The 21,716-nt window shown below is 43.8% G+C and overlaps 1 protein-coding gene across 8 annotated transcripts in view; it reads right to left on the reverse strand.

The window, feature by feature from the left end:
* col14a1a (collagen, type XIV, alpha 1a) overlaps positions 1-21,716 on the reverse strand; it is a 244,686-nt gene that overhangs the window by 131,177 nt on the left and 91,793 nt on the right. For all 8 annotated transcript variants that reach the window (XR_010962201.1, XR_010962202.1, XM_067981666.1 and 5 more), the window contains exons 6-7: positions 13,333-13,488; positions 9,369-9,488 (exon numbers count right to left, since the gene is read on the reverse strand). Coding sequence is in view for 6 of the 8 variants with exons in the window: in XM_067981666.1 (XP_067837767.1) it covers positions 9,369-9,488; positions 13,333-13,488 (276 nt within the window). In the remaining 2 variants the exon portion in view is untranslated. The remainder of the gene's footprint in view (positions 1-9,368; positions 9,489-13,332; positions 13,489-21,716) is intronic.

Raw genomic sequence — 21,716 nt, forward strand, 5'->3', positions numbered from 1 at the left:
TTCTCCTTATGTTCTTCACTCTCCCACAGGCGAAATATTCCACAGCGGTATTAAGTGGACTAGTTCAAGCCTGACACAACACATGTCACACACAAGTGCACAGGCTTGAGTATCAAGTGTTTTGAGGTGGGTTTGGAACACTTAGAAACACAAATATCACCTTTATATCCCACTGAGCATCCCTTCTTACTAGCTGTTCCTAAAATGTGATCAGTAGCTTTTCGTACAGCCATGTGACAACTCTATGCACAAAGTGTTGCCTCTGATGGCAAAATAAGTGAATAATTGGAGGCTATTTCATTAGTTAGGCCTCAGCTGGAGTATTGTGTCCAATTCTGGGCACCTCATTTAGGAAGGATGTCAAGACCTTGGGGAGGGTGCAGAGGAGATTTACTAAAATGATACCAGGGATGAAGGACTTCAGTTACGTAGAGAGACTGGAGAAGCTGGGATTGTATTCAGAGCGTAGAGCAGAGAGGGTTAACGGGATATTTAATGGAGGTATTCAAAATTATGAAGGGCTTTGATAGAGTAAATAAGGAGAAACTGTTTCCACTGTCAGGAGGGTTGGTAACCAGAGGACACAGATTTAAGGTAATTGGCAAAAGAAGCAGAGGGGAGCTGATGAGAAATAGTTTTGCAAAGCGAGTTATTATGATCTGGAATTCACTACCTGAAAGGGTGGTGGAAGCAGATTCAATAGTGGCTTTCAAAAGGGAATTTGATACACACTTGAAAAGGAAAAATTTGCAGGGCTATGGGAAAGAGTGTAGGAGAGGGACTAATTAGACAGCTCTTTCAAAGAGCCGGCACAGGCACAATGGGCCGAATGGTCTCCTCCTGTGCTGTCCAATAAAGGTTTACCAGACTGATTCCTGGGATGGCAGGACTGACGTATGAGGAGAGATTGAGTCGACTAGGCCTATATTCACTGGAGTTTAGAAGAATGAGAGGTGATCTCATTGAAACATATAAAATTCTAACAGGACTAGACAGACTAGATGCAGGGAGGATGTTCCCGATAGATGGAGAGTCCAGAACCAGGGGTCACAGTCTCAGGATACAGGGTACGCCATTTAGAACTGAGATGAGGAGAAATTTCTTCACTCAGAGGGTGGTGAACCTGTGGAATTCTCTACCACAGAAGGCAGTGGAGGCCAAGTCATTAGACGTATTCAAGGAGATAGATATATTTCTTAATGCTAAAGGAATCAAGGGATATGGGGAAAAGTGGGAACAGGGTACTGAGTTAGACGATCAGCCATGATCATTTTGAATGGCAGAGCAGGCCCAAAGGGCCGAATGGCCTACTCTTGCTCCTATTTTCTATGTTTCGATGTTTGATTCAATGATTCCAGTATAATCTTCAGCAAAGGGGTGTAACAAAACAATCAGGCACAGAGTCACCCTTTATGCCTGCATCCATGAATTACCAGGTCTTGAACTGACTCCAGCTGGACTTTGTTACAACTAACTTTGTAAAATTAAACTTTGTAAACCTTAGCAAAAAAAAATTAAATTATGTTCAGTCTTCTGGGAGTATTTTTGTATTGCATGATAAGGTTGCCAAAAAACAAACTTTGTAACCTTAATCCACAGACTGCATTATCAGTGTGTTTGGACTAGTTCCATAAAATGTGCTGGCAATTGTCCATATCAGTTTAGGAAATAACTACTCATCTGAAGAAATTTGTCAAGTATTTCTGCTCTTTTGGCATTTTTGATTTTTTTTTGTCTTTTGTTATTAAACGTTTTGAAAAAAAATAAAACTGTGTTTTAGCAGGCTTGGAAAAGAGTCAAGGTGGTAGGCAAGCTCTCTTTGGTGATTGGATGACATAAAACCTATCTTGATGAGCTAATTAACATTATTTTTGGCTTGAAGTATCGCAGTACAATTGAAAAACCTGCATTGCACATCTGTCAAATGTAACTGCTTCACACCGACACTACAATATAGTGTGAATGCATCCTAAGTCTACAAGGCAATTTGCCATCTTGAAGGCATCTGGACTGGTGAACGTACTTCCTTCAAGGCTGTGCTTTCATGAGTATCATCACTTTCCAGTTGCATGAATGAGTTACTGCAGGGAGAGTGCGTATTTGCCTGGGGGCCTCCATATAATCCTTAAATTGCCTCATAATCCATTGTTGCATTATCGCTTCTGAGCTAAGGCTAAACATAGGAACATAGGAACAGGAGTAGGCCATTCAGCCCCTCGTGCCTGCTCCACCATTTGATAAGATCATGGCTGATCTGTGATCTAACTCCATATACCTGCCTTTGGCCCATATCCCTTAATACCTTTGGTTGCCAAAAAGCTATCTATCTCACATTTAAATTTAACAATTGAGCTAGTATCAATTGCCGTTTGCGGAAGAGAGTTCCAAACTTCTACCACCCTTTGTGTGTAGAAATGTTTTCTAATCTCGCTCCTGAAAGGTCTGGCTCTAATTTTTAGACTGTGCCCCCTACTCCTAGAATCCCCAACCAGCGGAAATAGTTTCTCTCTATCCACCCTATCCGTTCCCCTTAATATCTTATAAACTTCGATCAGATCACCCCGTAACCTTCTAAACTCTAGAGAATACAACCCCAATTTGTGTAATCTCTCCTCGTAACTTAACCCTTGAAGTCCGGGTATCATTCTAGTAAACCTACGCTGCACTCCCTCCAAGGCCAATATGTCCTTCTGAAGGTGCGGTGCCCAGACTGCTCACAGTACTCCAGGTGCAGTCTAACCAGGGTTTTGTATAGCTGCAGCATAATTTCTGCCCCCTTGTACTCTAGTCCTCTCGATATAAAGGCCAGCATTCCATTAGCCTTTTGATTATTTTCTGCACCTGTTCATGACACTTCAATGATCTATGTACCTGAACCCCTAAGTCCCTTTGGACATCCACGGTTTTTAACTTTTTACCGTTTAGAAAGTACCCTGTTCTATCCTTTTTTGATCCAAAGTGGATGACCTCACATTTGTCTACATTGAATTCCATTTGCCACAGTTTTGCCCATTCACCTAATCTATCAATATCTCTTTGTAATTTTATGTTTTCATCTACATTGCTTACAATTCCACCAATCTTTGTGTCATCGGCAAACTTAGATATGAGACTTTCTATGTCTTCATCTAAATCGTTAATAAATATTGTGAATAATTGAGGTCCCAAGACAGATCCCTGCGGGACTCCACTAGTCACACCCTGCCAATGTGAGTATCTTCCCATTATCCCTACTTTCTGTCGCCTTTCGCTCAGCCAACTTCCTAACCAAGTCTGTACTTTTCCCTCGATTCCATGGGCTTCTATCTTAGCTAACAGTCTCTTATGTGGGACTTTATCAAATGACTTCTGGAAGTTCATATAAATAACATCCATTGACATTCCCCTGTCCACTACTTTAGTCACCTCTTCAAAAAATTCAATCAGGTTTGTCAAGCACAACCTACCTTTCACAAATCCATGCTGGCTCTCCCTGATTAACTGAAAATTCTCAAGGTGTTCAATCACCCTATCCTTAATTATAGACTCCAGCATTTCCCCCACAACAGATGTTAGGCTAACTGGTCTATAATTCCATGGTTTCCCTCTCTCTCCTTTCTTAAAAAGCGGAGTGACATGTGCAATTTTCCAATCTAGAGGGACAGTTCCTGAATCTAGAGAACTTTGAAAGATTATAGTTAGGGCATCTGCAATGTGCTCACCTACTTCCTTTAAAACCCTGGGATGGAAACCATCTGGTCCTGGGGATTTGTCACTCTTTAGTGCTATTATTTTCTTCATTACTGTTGCTTTACTTATGTTAATTTTATTGAGTCCCTGTCTCCGATTCAATATGTTTTCTTGGGATTTCTGGCATGCTATCCTCTTTTTCTACTGTAAATACTGACGCAAAGTAATCGTTTGACATGTCCGCCATTTCCCCATTGTCAATGACAACATCCCCACTTTCAGTTTTTAAGAGGCCAACACTGCTCCTGACCACCCTCTTTTTCCTAATATAACTATAAAAGTTCTTCGTATTGGTTTTGATATCCCTTGCAAGTTTCTTTTCATACTCTCTGTTTGTAGCCCTCGCTATCTGTTTTGTAACCCTTTGTTGCTCTTTGTATCTTTCCAATTCGCCAGGATCTATGCCAGTTTTTGTCTTTTTTATGCCCTTTCCTTATGTCTTATACTGTCCCTTACCTCTTTAGTTGTCCATGGCTGTTTTTTTTGGCAAGTAGAGTTCTTGCCCCTCAGGGGTATAAACCGATTCTGTAGCACGTTAAAAGTTTCTTTAAACATTTCCCACTGATCATCAGTCGTTTTACCCATCAACAGATTTGCCCAGTTTACTGTGGACAGTCTCTGTCTCATCCCATTGAAGTCGGCCTTACCCAAGTCTAGAATCTTAGCAGCTGATTCACTTTTTTCCCTTTCAAACACCACATTGAATTCGATCATGTTATGATCGCTATTGGATAGATGTTCACGTACAGTTAAGCCGTTAACTAAATCTGGTTCATTACTCATTACTAAATCTAGTATGGCTTGCCCCCTCGTTGCCTCTAGGACATACTGCTGTAAAAAATTACTCCGGACACACTCAAGAAATTCACTACCTTTCTGACAGTTGCTAGTCTGCTTTTCCATCCAGCACGTGGAGAAGAGATAATGTACAAAGGACTACTGAGTACCCCAGTGAATGGGGTCAGAAAGGTAAGTTATTGCACACGTTTGCACTCCACCATTCTGCCAGAGGACTGGTTATGGGAACGTAAGAACAGGAGGAGGCCATTCGGCCCCTCGGGCCTGTTCCTCCAACTTTGCTCCATATCCCCCGATACTCTTACCCAACAAAAATCTATCGATCTCAGTCTTGAAAGCTCCAATTGACCCCCAGATTTCCACTGTAAGTGCTCCCCGATTTCACTCCTAAATGGCCTAGCTATATATTTAAGTTTCTCTGTATCTACCCTATTGAATCCCTTTATCATTTTAAAGACCTCGATTGGATCACTCCTCAACCTTCTAAACTCAAGGGAATACAAGCCAAGGTGATGCAACATATCCTCATAATTTAACCCTTTAAGCCCCGGTATCATTCTGGTGAATCTGCACTCTAACCTTTCCAAGGCCAATATATCCTTCCTGAGGTGCGGCGCCTAAAACTGAACGCAGTACTCCAAATGGGGTCTGGTCAAGAAAATTGTGGTTCACAGGTTGTGAAATAACTGACAAAAGAATTACAGATTGTTCGGCATTCTGCCTCCGAGATTTCCATACTGAATCTGGGAGACACCAGTTAGATCATTTGCAAATTAGCTTCACTGAGCCAGATTTTGACCCCACTCTCTCCAACGGTTAGAATCTTCAACACAGCGAAAGTCTCCTCTTCCTCTGTTTTAGCTAATGTATCAACACCGCTGACAATGTAAGTTAATTTACTGTGAACAACAACAACTTGCATTTATATAGCGCCTTTAACGTAGTAAAACGTCCCAAGACGCTTCATAGGAGCGATTATCAAATAAAATTTGACATCGAGCCACATAAGGAGGTATTAGGACAGGTGAGCAAAAAGCTTAATCAGAGAAGTAGGTTTTAAGGAGCGTCTTAAAGGAGAGGAGATAGGTAGAAAGGCGGAGAGATTTAGGGAGGGAATTCCACAGCTTAGGGCCTAAACAGCTAAAGACACTGCCGCCAATGGTGGAGCGATGAAAATCGGGAATGTGTAAGAGGCCAGAATTGGAGAAAAGCAGAGATCGCTGTATTAATGTGTTAATGTGACTAAACTTCTGTCGAAACTCTGTCCAGCTACCTTAACTCATCTCTCAGTCAATAGGAAAGTTATAAATATCCACCTGACAGTAACCCTTTATTAAAAACATAAGAAATAGGAGCAGGAATAGGTCATATGGCCACTTGAACATGCTCCGCCATTCAATAAGATCATGGCTGATCTTCGACCTCAACTCCACTTTCCTGCCCAAACCCCATATCCCTTGATTCCCCTAGAGTCCAAAAACTATCGATCTCAGCCTTGAATATACTCAATGACTGAGCATCCACAGCCCTCTGGGATAGAGAATTCCATAGATTCACAAACCTCTGAGTGAAGAAATTCCTTCTCATCTCAGTCCTAAATGGCCAATCCCTTATCCTGAGACTATGCCTCCAAGTTCTAGACTCGCTAGCCAGGGGAAACAATCTCTCAGCATCTACCCTGTCAAGCCCCCTCAGAATCTTATATGTTTCAATGAGATCATCTTTCATTCTTCTAAACTCCAGAGGGTATAGGCCCATTCTACTCAATCTCTCCTCATAGGACAACCCTCTCATCCCAGGAATCAATCTAGTGAACCTTCGTTGCACCACCAATAAGACAAGTATATCCTTCCTTAGGTAAAGAGACCAGAACTGTACACAGTATTCCAGGTGTGGTCTCACCAAAGCCCTGTACAATTGCAGCAAAACTTCCTTACTCTTGTACTCCAACCCCCTTGCAATAAAGGCTAACATACCATTTGCCTTCCTAATTGCTTGCTGTACCTGCATGTTAACATTTTGTGCTTCTTGTACAAGGACACCCAAATCTCTCTGAACACCAACATTTAATAGTTGTTCACCATTTAAAAAATATTCTGTTTTTCTATTCTTCCTACTAAAGTGAATAACCTCATGTTTCCCCACATTATACTCCATCTGCCACCTTCTTGCCCACTTGCTTAACCTGTCTATATCTCTTTGCAGACTCTTTGTGTCCTCCTCACAGCTTACTTTCCCACCCAGCTTTGTATCATCAACAAACTTGGATACATTACACTCGGTCCCTTCATCCAAGTCATTGATATGGATTGTAAATTGCTGAGGCCCAAGCACCAATCCTGGCAGGACCCCACTAGTTACAGCCTGCCAACCTGAAAAGGACCCGTTTATTCCTACTCTCTGTTTTCTGACCGTTAACCAATCCTCTATCCATGCTAATATATTACCCCAACCCCATGTGCCCTTATCTTGTATAACAATCTTTTGTATAGCACCTTATCGAATGCCATTTGAAAATCCAAATATACTACAACCACTCATTTCCCTTTATCTACCCTGCTAGTTACATCCCCAAAAAACTCCAGTAGATTTATCAAACACGATTTCCCTTTCATAAAACCATGTTGATTCTGCCTAATCATATTATGATTTTCTAAGTGCCCCGATATAACGTCCTTAATAATGGATTCCAGCATTTTCCCGACGTCTGATGTCAGGCTAACTGGCCTGTAGTTCCCTGTTTTCTCTCTCCCTCCTTTCTTGAATAGCAGGGTTACAATTGCTACCTTCCAATCAATTGGAACCGTTCTAGAATTTAGGGAATTTTGGAAGATCACACTATCTCTGCAGCCACGCCTTTTAAAACCCTAGGATGAGGGCCATCAGGTCGAGGGGATTTGTCGGCTTTTAGTCCCATTAATTTCTCCAGTAATTTTCCTTTACTAATCTTTACTAAGTTCCTCACGCTTGTTAGACCCTGGTTCCCCATTATTTCTGGTATGTTTTTTGTGTCTTCGGCTGTGAAGAGAGAACCAATACAACAGCAAATTGAATGAGAATGGCAGAAGACCTACTTCTGCTATCTGTAGACCTTTACAGCGTTCTCTGCAGCACACTTAAGGCTTCAATCTGTGGGCTGTTAAATTCCTCATGAACCATTACGCATTTTGTACAACTCCATTTTTGTTCCTAATAAATAGTTCTCAGTCTTCTCTCGAGGGTTTCATTATAAAAAAGAAAGACTTGCATTTCTATAGTGCCTTTCAAGACCTTAGGATCTCCCAAAGCACTTTATAGCCTTTTGAAGTGTAGTCACTGTTGTAATGTAGGAAACGCGGCAGCCAATTTGCGGTCCCACAAACAGCAACTAATAATCTGTTATAGCGATGTTGGTTGAGGGATAAATATTGGCCAGGACACCAGGGAGAACTCCCCTGCTCGTCTTTGAATAATGCCATAGGATCTTTTACATCCACCTGAGAGGGCAGACGGGGCCTCAGTTTAACATCTCATCCAAAAGACAGCACCTCTGACAGTGCAGCACTCCCTCGGTACTGCACTGGGAGCGTCAGCCTAGATTATGCACTCAAGTCTTCGGATTAGGTCTTGAACCCACAGCCTTCCAACTTAGAGGTGAGAGTGCTACCACTGAGCCGGCTGACATTCACCTGACTAGGAGCACATCTAGGATTACCAATGATCCAGAATTGTCCTGGAGTCTCCAGGAATGGAAGATTAATCTCCTGAACACTGCTGCAGCAACACCTGGGAGAAAGATCATAGTGTTGTTTTAATTTTCATTGAACACTTCTGTTCATTAGTTATAAAAATATTGGAGATGGGAAAAAAGGTTGTTTGATTGACATTCAAGAATCATTCAATCGGGTAACGAAGAGTGTATTCACTTTCCGATGGGAAGGTGAGCTTCACGAGGATGGGTGTGACGGGCGACCAATGGCGGGAGTGTGGGGGCAGGGCGGGCGGAGGCAGGAGGTCATGTGATGAACCCTCCAGAAATATGCCCAATCTGAGTTGGCAAACCTAAGCACATCTAAGGCACCCACCTGCCTAATCGGCAACAAGGTCCAGGCAAAGAGTGGCTTCGTGTGGGGGGGAGGGGGGTGGGTTTCAGGGTGTGTCAGGTCCCTCTCCCATGGAAACATCTGCCAGCTTCTCCATGCTGCTCGCTTTGGAAGGGGCCGTATGTAAAAACAAAATGCCTCCGCTTCTGGGTTCAAACAACAATGTTAGCCCGGACCTCCCCCACTCAGTGCCCACTTCTTCCTTTCAGATGGCCGGTATTACATTACACAGTATTTATTTACAGCACAGGTCATTCGGCCCAACTAGTCTATGTCGGTGTTTATGCTCCACACGAGCCTCCTCCCACCCTCCTTCATCTATCCCTATCAGCATATCCTTCTATTCCTTTCTCCCTCATGTACTTATCTAGTTTCCCCCTCAAAGCATCTATTCTATTCGCCTCAACTACTCCACGTGATGGCGAGTTCCACATTCGCACCTCTCTCTGAGTAATAGGTTTCTCATTTTTCCTCCCCATCCCCAACCACCCCAAAATAGGTTCTACCTGGAATAAGCCCAATGCACGAAATGTCACCTCTGACCTTTATTATTGAGCATCTAACCTAGAACGATTTGCGTTATGGCCCAGAGTTACCACACTGACAGAGCGCCCCGACTATATTCCTGACTATAGAACAAAAACTATTACAAATTAATTTCTGATGAAAAATTATAGTTCAATTTTTTTTTTCTCTTAGATCCTGGTTGACTTGGGCTTTTTTGTTTTTTACCTCACTACTTTATACAATTGACGGTACCTGTAAGAGTGTTTCCGCCCTTATAAGGGAGATTTCTGACAGCATCGAGTACAGCTTCCTTCGTGCTGTGTTGATTCAGATTCCATTCTATTCTTGGGTCTCCGCTGTACTGAGCCAGCCCTGAAACAAGTGTGACGACAAATATAAAAAGTAGCACGTTTTTGTGCGGTGCGGTAGTAACGTATGACTCTGTGACATATTTGAATAAACGCCATTGGGCATTAAATAAACGTTTTAATACCCAGGCCTTTCTAGATGGAACAGATCTTATTTTTAAAAAGAGGCCTGTTTAACTGATCTGGATCAAACAATTAAGTAATTTTGTGATACCATCCCGACGAATGTGAAATTTACACAAGTGTAATCTGCTTAAAACATAAAATTACATCTTCCCAGAGACCAGCATGAATCATTTACAAATACTGCAATGGTCAAAGAGGTTAAACATTTCCCATGCCTTTTAAAATACTTCACTTTAGCATTACTGAACAGTTTCATTCTTTTCCAAATAAAGTCCAGAAAATTATTGAAGTGTCAAAGGAAAAGCAGCAATGTCCTGTTCATTACTTTTTAAATCAGGTTTTGACTCATGGGTCCCAGCAGCCCTCAGCAACCTCACCCTAGTTGCCATTCTTCAGGTGCCAACCTACTGACTATCAGTGATTTTTTAAAAATTTGTTCATGGGATGTGGGCATCGCTGGCAACGCCAGCATTTATTGCCCATCCCTAATTACCCTTGAGAAGGTGGTGGTGAGCCGCCTTCTTGAACCGCTGCAGTCCGTGTGGTGAAGGTTCTCCCACAGTGCTGTTAGGAAGGGAGTTCCAGGATTTTGACCCAGCGACGATGAAGGAACAGCGATATATTTCCAAGTCAGGATGGTGTGTGACTTGGAGGGGAACCTGCAGGTGGTGTTGTTCCCATGTGCCTGCTGCCCTTGTCCTTCTAGGTGGTAGAGGTCGCGGGTTTGGGAGGTGCTGTCGAAGAAGCCTTGGCGAGTTGCTGCAGTGCATCCTGTGGATGGTACACACTGCAGCCACAGTGCGCCAGTGGTGAAGGGAGTGAATGTTTAGGGTGGTGGATGGGGTGCCAATCAAGTGGGCTGCTTTGTCCTGGATGGTGTCGAGCTTCTTGAGTGTTGTTGGAGTTGCACTCATCCAGGCAAGTGGAGAGCATTCCATCACACTCTGACTTGCTACTTGACAGTGGGAGACAACACAACTGGGCCCAATCTTTCCTTAACTCACTCCCATGCAATCAGACACTTTTTGAGCAGAGATGACTGGATATGGTGAGGAGCAGAAACTCTAAACTGATTTTTTTTTACTCTCCACCCTAATCTGGAACACTGAAGCCTGTCTTAGTCAGCTCACTGTCACCTTCGCTGAGATCAATTAACTGAGGATGAGGGACTTCAGTTACTTGGAGAGGTTAGAGAGAAGCTGGGATTGTTCTCCTTAGAGCAGAGAAGGTTAAGGGGAGATTTAATAGAGGTGTTCAAAATTACGAAGGGTTTTGACAGAGTAAATAAGATGAAACTATTTTCCACTGGCAGGAGGGTCGGTAACCAGAGGATACAGATTTAAGGTAATTGGCAAAAGAACCAGGGGGGAGATGAGGAGACATTTTTTTACACAGCAAGTTGCTATGATCTGAAATGCACGGCCTGAAAGGGTGGTGGAAGCAGATTCAATAGTAATGTTGAAAAGGGAATTGGATAAATAATTGAACAGAAAAAAATTTGCAGGGCTATGGGGAAAGAGCAGGGGAGTGGGATTAATTGGATTTTTTTTTATTCGTTCACGGGATGTGGGCGTCGCTGGCGAGGCCAGCATTTATTGCCCATCCCTAATTGCCCTCGAGAAGGTGGTGGTGAGCCGCCTTCTTGAACCGCTGCAGTCCATGTGGTGACGGTTCTCCCACAGTGCTGTTAGGAAGGGAGTTCCAGGATTTTGACCTAGCGACAATGAAGGAACGGCGATATATTTCCAAGTCGGGATGGTGTGTGACTTGGAGGGGAACGTGCAGGTGGTGTTCCCATGTGCTTTCAAAGAGCCAGCACAGGCACAATGGGCCAAATGGCCTCCTTCTGTGCTGTATGATTCTATGATTCTATGGTTCTATGAAATAGTGAACCCCTTGAAATGTTACAACATTGGAAGAAAAGAGTCAAATCTATATAGTGTGATGGTCCAGCAGGCTAGAATACTAAGTGCTGGGTCAATGGAGTGCCTGGACATGATTCCCCCACACAGTAAGACCTCAGCCTTAGCTTGAGCTCATGTTCCTGGGAGAGACAGTGAATCGAGGAAAGGTTTGTCCCTTATTGGAGGAAGAGCCATTAGAAAGTACGTGGTATAATTTTCGTACTCCTCCTGACAGCAGGAGTACTAATAACTAATTCTCTCAGTCAGAGAATGGTGCACTGTAGAAAAGAGAGGGCTGAGGGGTGATACTAGAACTGAGGGGGTACAGCTATCAGGAAAGATTGAACAGGCTGGGGCTCTTTTCTCCAGAGGTGACCTGATAGAGGTCTTTAAAATCATGAAGGGGTTCGATAGGGTAGACGTAGAGAACTTCTTTCCACTTGTGGGGGAGACCAAAACTAAGGGCCATAAGTATAAGATAGTCACTAATAAATCCAATAAGGAAATCAGGAGAAACCTCTTTACTCAGAGAGTGGTTAGAATGTGGAACTCGCGAGCACATGGAGTAGTTGAGGCGAATAGCATAGATGCATTTAAGGGGAAGCTGGATAAACACATGAGGGAGAAAGGAATAGAAGGGTATATTGATTAGGTGAGATGAAGTAGGGAGGGAGGAGGCTTGTGTGGAGTATAAACAACGGCATGGACCAGTTGGGCCAAACAGCCTGTTTCTGTGCTGTAAATTCTACGTAAAAACAGTGCGGATGATTTTCGTGTTGCCTCGATAGTGCCTGAAAACGGGGTCAGTAGCAAGGTCCCAAATCAAGCAGTGGGGAGTTGCGCTGACCTACCATGGGCTGCCCATCCTGATTTCCGGGTGGACCTCCTGGAAACAGGAGGGAGGCCCACAGATCTATGGAAGTTGGGGGGGTCAAATAATGCTTGTTAAGACCCCCTGTCTCTACCCACTCGACTGGTGCCAGTTCCTGATCTGGCCCACCAAACATGAGGTGACCATTTGCAGCGATAACTACAGGGAATCTCAGCTGCAGTCAGAGAAAGCTGGACGCCGCTTTGGGAGGTATTTTTATGGCAAGTCGTTCAGGGGTTTCGTACCTCAAAGGCTTTCACGTTTTAAAGTGTTTGCCGACATGTTGCCCGCTCTAATATCCTGCTTCCTTTTTATTCCCCACACTAATACTCCTCTCACTTTAAGGTTGGTGCTGGAGGCTTATCTCATTCGTTCGCTCTGTCTGAATTCCTGCCTATGGGGGCGGCGTTTCGCACTGGCAGTTCGCCGACCTCGTTGTAATTAGGACCAGAATCACTCGGGACCCCCGCTTGATCCCCTCCTGGGCGCCCGCTTGCATACAGCCAACCCTCAAAACAACAATTCCCCTCCAATAAGGGAGAGAAATAACTGGCAAATGTGGGAATACAATATTCATTTTACAATATAGCAAAATCCTCAGAACAAACATTTTAGGGTAGAAATTCGACTTGGGCAGCATCACATAACGGCCATTATCGCCTTGGCCGCCCATTATAGGCCCGGCCCGATATTCAATGCTGATGAGATACCGCCCCTTTTGCACTGCTGCCCAACATGAGGTCCTCATGCAAATTATTGAGACCCGCAAGCTCCAAGAGCAGGGGAATGGGATCGGAGTACTTAGCTCAGACTGGAGGGAAGCTGCCACTAGAACTGGTTGAACGGCCTCCTACTGTAACCTGAGTGACTCTATGGAATCCCGTGCAGTTTTACACAAAACAAACTTATCCCGATATTTTCACGGTATTTCCGGAAGGTAGACTTACCTATTCTGGTTTTGTCAGAATCTACATTGAAAGCACTAACCAAGTTCTCCAAAAACAGCCGGACAAGTCGGAAATTAAGTCGGCCAATACTCCAGGAACCGTCAACCAGCACCACAATGTCAGCGATAGCTGAAGACTTGCACATAAACTGGGAACCTGCAACCAAATAGGGAGAATTAATTCAGTGGCAAGTTCCAACATCAACATTAGGCAAGACGGCAAAATGTACTGATCTTTAAATATACTCCTTGCATGAGATATTAGCCCCTGATGTGCAGATGAGCAGCATTATCCAAACATCTATTTACTAACAGATGTACAAAGCAGAGTACAACTTGAATAAAAGCACAGCCACGCAAATGAGTTTGTGATCACCCCCAAAGCTTTGAACTCCAAGTACATATTTTCCTTTTTTTTTCTTACTATCAACAATACAGCTTTGGGTAGAGATGATCATAATGTATGATAAAAATAATGAATGACAGGACAACCACCTCTTTTTCAGAGATTAGAGGCATTAAGGCTTTATTTTAATGTCATCGCAGAGGACAGAAATAGTCCTACAATACAGAATTATTTATTGTCAGTTTCTAGAAATAATTCAAACAAAAAACAACAAACAATTAAGCTTGAGATTTATTTTTCCATTCACACAAAACACTGTTAAAATGTAGACATGAGCACTTCTGTTATAGGCACTGGATGTATTTCAACAATAAAAAATGAAGCATGATATTACAACCATTATGACTGCAATGATGAGGCAGTGAGTTAGAGCCCTGACATAGTCTAGAGCTTAAAATGAACGAATGATCAAAATCACTACATACTGCATCACATTTTTAACTATAACATTTTATTTACATTGTACATTCCATTTTCAAGAACCATGTATATCTCTAGAATTCTTCCTTCCTCCCTCACAGAGAACATATACATTCTCAAATTCTTTGGTTAACTGATATCGTTCCTTCTCGACCTCCTTCTGCGGACTGATGCGGAACAATGCTCAGAAACTGATCAACATCGCATCTTGTATAATAGGCTTTATTAATTTACCCTGAAAGACATGACTTAGTCACTTTCCACATCAGAATCACACCTGTACCATCACAATCTGTTGCACATTGAGGCTTCATTGCTGATATTTATAATCCACAGCTCACAAACGCTCTGTAATTGGGTTTGGTTCTCTCTCTCTCTCTCTATGTATAGGATTATAAGGGCAGTGGAGGCAGATCTGCAAAAAGAGAGCAATGGATATGATACACTTAAAGCTACATATTACCTGAGCAAATATATTCCAAATATAACAAGAAGTCACTTAGTTGCCACAGCTGGTTGGGGTTCCAAGGTAAGTATAAATCACACAGCCTATCATTTTTGGTGTACTGGGATATTCTCAGCTCTGGGATTCCCACACTAGGATTCTTCATACAACAATAATTTCTGCAGTTTATATATATATATATATGTTTTGTATTTGTAGTTCCCATTTTATTTGCTATGTTGAGGAGGCTAGTAAATAAAACAGTCACAGTGAATGCAGGGATTGTATACCCAGGCATTTGCACAATAAAGTTGATCCTGGCAGTGAGTGAAGATTGAATTACACTAGACAACTTGTAGGAAATGTTTCACTACAGAGCTGAGAAAATGGGTGCTAATGACAGGATGGCACCCAGTGACATTCATACTCAGCCCCCTTTGATAAATTGTTCATCCCAACAACAACTTGCATTTATATAGCGCCTTTAACATAGTAAAACGTCCCAAGGTGCTTCACAGGAGCGATTATCAGACAGAATTTGACACCGAGCCACACAAGGAGATATTAGGACAGGTGACCAGAAGCTTGGCCAAAGAGGTAGGTTTTCATAGAATTATAGAAATTTACAGCACAGAAAGAGGCAATTCGGCCCATCGTGTCTGTGCCAGCCTAAAATGAGCTATTCAGCCTAATCCCACTTTCCAGCTGTTGGTCCGTAGCCTTGTAGGTTAGGGCACTTCAAGTTTTAAAGAGGGGCTTAAAGGAGGAGAGAGAGGTGGAGAGTGGAGGGGTTTAGGGAGAGAATTCCAGAGCTTAGGGCGTAAGCAGCTGAAGGCACGGCCGCCAATGGTGGGGCGAAAGAAAGCAGAGTTCTTGGAGGGTTGTAGGGCTGGAGGAGGTTAGAGAGATAAGGAAGGGTGAGGCCATGGAGGGATTTGAACACAAGGATGAGAATTTTAAATTGGAGGAGATGCTGGACCAGGAGCCAATGAAGGTCAGAGAGCAAAATCTCAGCTGACTTATCAAGCCCATAAGCAAAGGGAAGGTGCTGGGCAAAAGGAGAGAGGAAGGGGATTTTGGATTGGTCACTGGTGTCTCCTTGTGGATAAAGCTGGCATTGATGGCAATCAGGGCAGCACGCCAAACTATGAGGCTTCAATATCAGATAGATTTGCTTTAATGTAGAAAGCAGAATGTGGGAAAGCTGGCCGACAGAGTTTAAAATGGCAAAAGGCTGCAAAAATCAGCAAAATAAAAAGACAAGAGGGATTTGTGACTGCGAATGCAAAGAATTCTCAAGTATTACAGCAGAGGAGCAGAAAAAAGGGTGACAAATACTCATCATACAAATAAAGATGGAATACCTTATTCTGAATTGCTTAAAAAAAAAGTTCAGCCACTAAACATAGGCTGTGGTTTAATCTTCTTCACCTTTCAAATGACTTTCTTAATCCGATGGAATGGAGCAGAATTCAGTTTGTTTGGATTGGTTTCCTCTCCCAGAAATACCGACTCCACTGGCCCTCAATTAACGCTCACAGCCAGAAGTGCCAGCTTCACTTCTGTGTGTCTGAAACTGAGTTTGAGAATGCCCAGGGAGAAGAAAGCAGCTCCCAAGAAGGGCGCCAAGACCAGCAAAGGGCGGCAAGAAGCGGGGATGGTTGAGGAAGGAGAGTCACTCCATCTACATCTACAAGGTGATGAAGCAGGTTCACCCCCGACACCGGCATCTCCTCCGAGGACCATGAGCGCCACAAACTCCTCTGTGAACGATTTGAGTCCATGGTGGGTGAGGCTTCCCGACCGGCCCATTACAACGAGCGCTCGACCATCAGCTCCCAGGAGAGCCAGACCACTGTGCGCCTGCTGCTGCCCGGGGTCGGGGAGCTTGCCAAACATGCACCGTATCGGAAGGGACAAAGGACTGTGACCGAGTGCACCAGTTCCGAGTAGAACTCCACAATGTACTGAAAAACACACTACTTCAATATGTTGCACCAACTCCCCTCCTCAACCCCCGCAACCCTCACTCACCACTCCCTAACACTGGCGTTCTGTCAAGTTAAGTTCCTGCAAGTCAGGCATTCAGAGCTAAAGAATGCATCCTTAAAATATGTTATAAAGTAGGCACTAAAAAGTGGGAGGACAGGCATCTTTCCACTGTTGAATTGCAAACTCTTAAAACCCAGAAGCTTTGCCTTACAAATATGAAAGAAAGAGAGACTTGCATTTTTATAGCACCTTTTACAACCTCAGGATGTCCCAAAGTGCATTACAGCCAATGAAGTAGGAAATACAGCATCCAATTTGTGCACAGCAAGATCCCACAAACAGTGATAATGACCAGATAATCTGTTATTCTTTTCGTGATGTTGGTTGAGGGATAAATATTGGCCCCAGGACAGCGGGGGAGAACTCCTCCGCTCTTCTTCAAAATCATGCCATGGGGTCTTTTACATCCACCTGAGAGGGCAGACGAGGCCTCGGTTTAACGTCTCATCCGAAAGACGGCCCCTCCGTCAAGACAAACAAAACTGAAGTGACATAAGCCATCTTATTAATCCAAGCAAAACGTGTATTTATATCATTAATCTCTAACAATGACAGAGCCTAAGAGGTTCACAAGATAGATACAAATGAGGCAAGCCATCCAACCATTCTTGTCTCATCCATTCAGAAAGACCCTACTGTCCTTTTATCAGCTTCCAAGTGCCCACCTCTGCCACACTGTTCGGGCCAGTCCATTCCACATACCCACAAATTTAATTTTCCATTCTGATTTTAAACACTGTAAAACTGGTATATTTTTAAATACAAAAATAATTCCATAACACATAAAAAGATGACCAACGTGACAATACACATTACAGAGAATCTAATAACCTGCCAAGATGTTACAAGCAGAAATATATTTTCTTTGAAAAAAAATCCCAAATAAATAAAATACAGACATATTCTGGGTATTCTGCAGCTAGTGACTCACCTCCTGACTCCCCAAAGCCTTTCCACCATCTACAAGGTACAAGTCAGGAGTGTGATGGAATACTCTCCACTTGCCTGGATGAGTGCAGCTCCAACAACACTCAAGAAGCTCGACACCATCCAGGACAAAGCAGCCCTCTTGATTGGCACCCCATCCACCACCCTAAACATTCACTCCCTTCACCACCGGCGCACTGTGGCTGCAGTGTGTACCATCCACAGGATGCACTGCAGCAATTCGCCAAGGCTTCTTCGACAGCACTTCCCAAACCCACAACCACTACCACCTAGAAGGACAATGGCAGCAGGCAGTTTAAGATGGAAATGAGGAGGAATTTCTCCCAGAGGGTCGTGAATCTTTGGAATTCTTTACCCCAAAAAGCTGTGGAGGCTGAGTCATTGAATACATTCAAGGCTGAGTTAGACAAATTTTTGATCAGCAAGGGAGTCAAAGGATATGGGGAAAGGGCAGGAAAGTGGAGTTGAGGTAAAAACCAGATCAGCCGTGACCTCATTAAATGGCGGAGCAGGCTCGAGGGGCTGAATGGCCTACTCCTGCTCCTATCTCTTATGGTCTTATGGGAACAACACCACCTGCACGTTCCCCTCCAAGTCACACACCATCCCGACTTGGAAATATATTGCCGTTCCTTCATCGTCGCTGGGTCAAAATCCTGGAACTCCCTTCCTAACAGCACTGTGGGAGAACCTTCACCACACGGACTGCATAGGTTCAAGAATGTGGCTCACCACCACCTTCTCAAGGGCAATTAGGGATGGGCAATAAATGCTGGCCTCGCCAGCGATGCCCACATCCCATGAATGAGTAAAAAAATTATGGAAAAGGTCATAGAGTCATAGAGTTATACAGCATGGATAGAGGCCCTTCGGCCCATCGTGTCCGCGCCGGCCATCAAGCCCTGTCTACTCTAATCCCATATTCCAGCATTTGGTCCGTAGCCTTGTATGCTTTGGCATTTCAAGTGCTCATCCAAATGCTTCTTGAATGTTGTGAGGGTTCCTGCCTCCACAACCCTTTCAGGTAAAGAATGTTAACCAACGGATCTGGAATCAACTGCCTGAGAAGGGTGGTGGAAGCAGATTCAATAGTAACTTTCAAAGGGGATTTGGATATATACTTAAAAAGAATTTAAAAATTGCAGGCCTAAGGGGAAAGAGCAGGGGAGTGGGACTAATTGGACAGCTCTTTCAAAGGGCTGGCATCGGCATGATGGGCCGAATGGGCTCTTTCTATGCCGTGTGGTTCGATGATTATAACTATCGTGGGTTCAAAAGTTCAATTCCCTAACTACATTCCATAATTATTGGGAAGTGCCGATTATTAAATCAAAAGCAAAACACTGCGGATGCTGGAAAATAAAAACAGAAAATTCTGGAGAAGCTCAGCATTTGACCTCAGATGAAAGGTCTTCGACCTGAAACATTAACTCTGTTTCTTTCTCCACAGATGCTGCCTGACTTGCTGAGCTTTTCCAGCATTTTCTGTTTTTATTGCCTATAATTAAAATTCTCTTTAATTTTCTGCCTTTGCATAACAATATTGTAATCTTTAGAAGTGAAGATCTCTTTCTGATTATGAAGACAGTGGTATGTAATTTACTTAGCTTTAACTTCTATTTCCTTCCAGTGAATTCTGTGCTTATCAAGGTGAGAGATGGGTTACTTTTACATTTCAGGCACCCAGTGTCATCATAAAATACTACCAGATCAGGTATAGAGCCATTATATTGTAGAGTAAAGCTGCCTTCGCTCCGCCCCAGTGATGTGTCTCAACCTTACGAGACCATCCTATATTACACCAGCGTAACATTTTTCTGTTCCCCACCTTAGCCCACATTGTGGACTTTCTGTACGACCTTGCCTATTAGTGCAATGTCAGAGGAGCTTTAGGCCGTGGGCACACCAGAAACTGGGTTAGAACTTACCAAATTTATCTTATATAGCAACAATAACAACAACTTGCATTTATATAGCGCCTTTAACATAAAACATCCCAAGGCACTTCACAGGAGTGTCATCAAATAAAATTTGACACCGAGCCATATATGGAGATGTTAGGACAGGTGACCAAAAGCTTGGTCAAATGGGTAGGTTTTGTGGAGTGTCTTAAAGGAGAAGAGAGAGGTAGAGAGACGGAGAGATTTAGGGAGGGAATTCCAGTGCTTAGGGCCTAGGCAGTTGAAGGCATGGCCGCCAATGGTGGAGCGATTAAAATCGGGGATGGGCAAGAGGCAAGAATTGGAGGAGCGCGGAGATTTCGGAGGGTTGTGGGGCTGGAGGAGGTTACAGAGATAGGGAGGAACGAGGCCGTGGGAGGATTTGGAAACAAGGATGAGAATTTTAAAATCGAGGCGTTCCCGGACTGGGAGCCAATGTAGGTCAGTGGTACAGGGGTGATGGGTGAATGGACTTGGTGCGAGTTAGGATAGGAGTTTTGGATGAGCTCAAGTGTATGGAGCGTGGAAGGTGGGAGCCGGGCCGGAGAGCACTTCAATCCCAACAGTCTGCGAAAGATTCAAACCCATATCCAGGAGAATGAAGGCAATCTGCCACTTGAAACCACGACGCCATCTCAGCAAGCCACCTGCTCCCAGGCTTTTGCCAGAGTTATATCTGGGCTGCTAGTAAGAAACACGTGAGAATGGTGTTCCTTTAGCAGCATCCCAGATATAACTTTCCCTCTGCCCAGTGCCTCTCCACAGGACGCAAAGGATTCTGTGTCTAACCACCATGATCATGCAGCAATGTCGCTGCTCCAACCTGTTGTGTCATTGCACTGCCCAACAATTAATATAAACCGATTCATGGGTAGTTTTCAACCAACACTGAGTTTTTACAATAGGAGATTCACTATCTGAAATGTATTAAAAAGATTGGGTGCTGCTCTAATCTGATTGAGCTGCTGTGTTGGTTCATGTGCCACATAATAGGGGTAATTTTAACTTTTGCAGACAGTGTAATGTTGGATCGGCCACCGGTTATACCACGAGCGCTATTTCCCTATACATTGGTATTTATTACTGCCTTAATATACTATTACCTTAAATTACTACTAGCTTAACATACTACAGCCTTACTAAACTACAGCCTTAATATACTACTGCTTTAATACACTACTGATATAACATGCTACAGCCTTAATATACTACTGCCTTAATATACTATTACCTTAATATATCACAGTCATAATATATTACTGCCTTCATTTTTTTTATTCGTTCATGGGATGTGGGCATCGCAGGCAAGGCCAATTATTGCCCATCCCTAATTGCCCTCGAGAAGGTGGTGGTGAGCCACCTTCTTGAAACGCTGCAGTCCATGTGGTGAAGGTTCTCCCACAGTGCTGTTAGGAAGGGAGTTCCAGGATTTTGACCCAGCAACGATGAAGGAACGGTGATATATTTCCAAGTCAGGGTGGTGTGTGACTTGGAAGGGAATGTGCAGGTGGTGTTGTTCCCATGTGCCTGCTGCTCTTGTCCTTCTAGGTGGTAGAAATCGTGGGTTTGGAAGGTGCTGTCGAAGAAGCCTTGGCGAGTTGCTGCAGTGCATCCTGTGGATGGTACACACTGCAGCCACAGTGCGCCGGTGGTGAAGGGAGTGAATGTTTAGGGTGGTGGATGGGGTGCCAATCAAACGGGCAGCTTTGTCCTGGATGGTGTCGAGCTTCTTGAGTGTTGTTGGAGCTGCACTCATCCAGGCAGGTGGAGAGTATTCCATCACATTCCTGACTTGTGCCTTGTAGATGGTGAAAAGGCTTTGGGGAGTCAGGAAGTGAGTCACTCGCTGCAGAAAACCCAGCCTCTGACCTGCTCTTGTAGCTACAGAATTTACGTGGCTAGCCAAATTAAGTTTCTGGTCAATGGTGACCCCCAGGATGTTGATGGTGGGGGATTCGGCGATGGTAATGCCGTTGAATGTCAAGGGGAGGTGGTTAGATTATCTCTTGTTGGAGATGGTCATTGCCTGGCACTTGTCTGGCGTGAATGTTTCTTGCCACCTATCAGCCCAAGCCTGGATGTTGTCCAGGCCTTGCTGTATGCGGGCAAGGACCGCTTCATTATCTGAGGGGTTGTGAATGGAACTGAACACGGTGCAGTCATCAGCGAACGTT

This window comes from Heptranchias perlo, chromosome 3 (assembly GCF_035084215.1).
Source record: "Heptranchias perlo isolate sHepPer1 chromosome 3, sHepPer1.hap1, whole genome shotgun sequence".
Lineage (NCBI taxonomy): Eukaryota > Metazoa > Chordata > Chondrichthyes > Hexanchiformes > Hexanchidae > Heptranchias > Heptranchias perlo.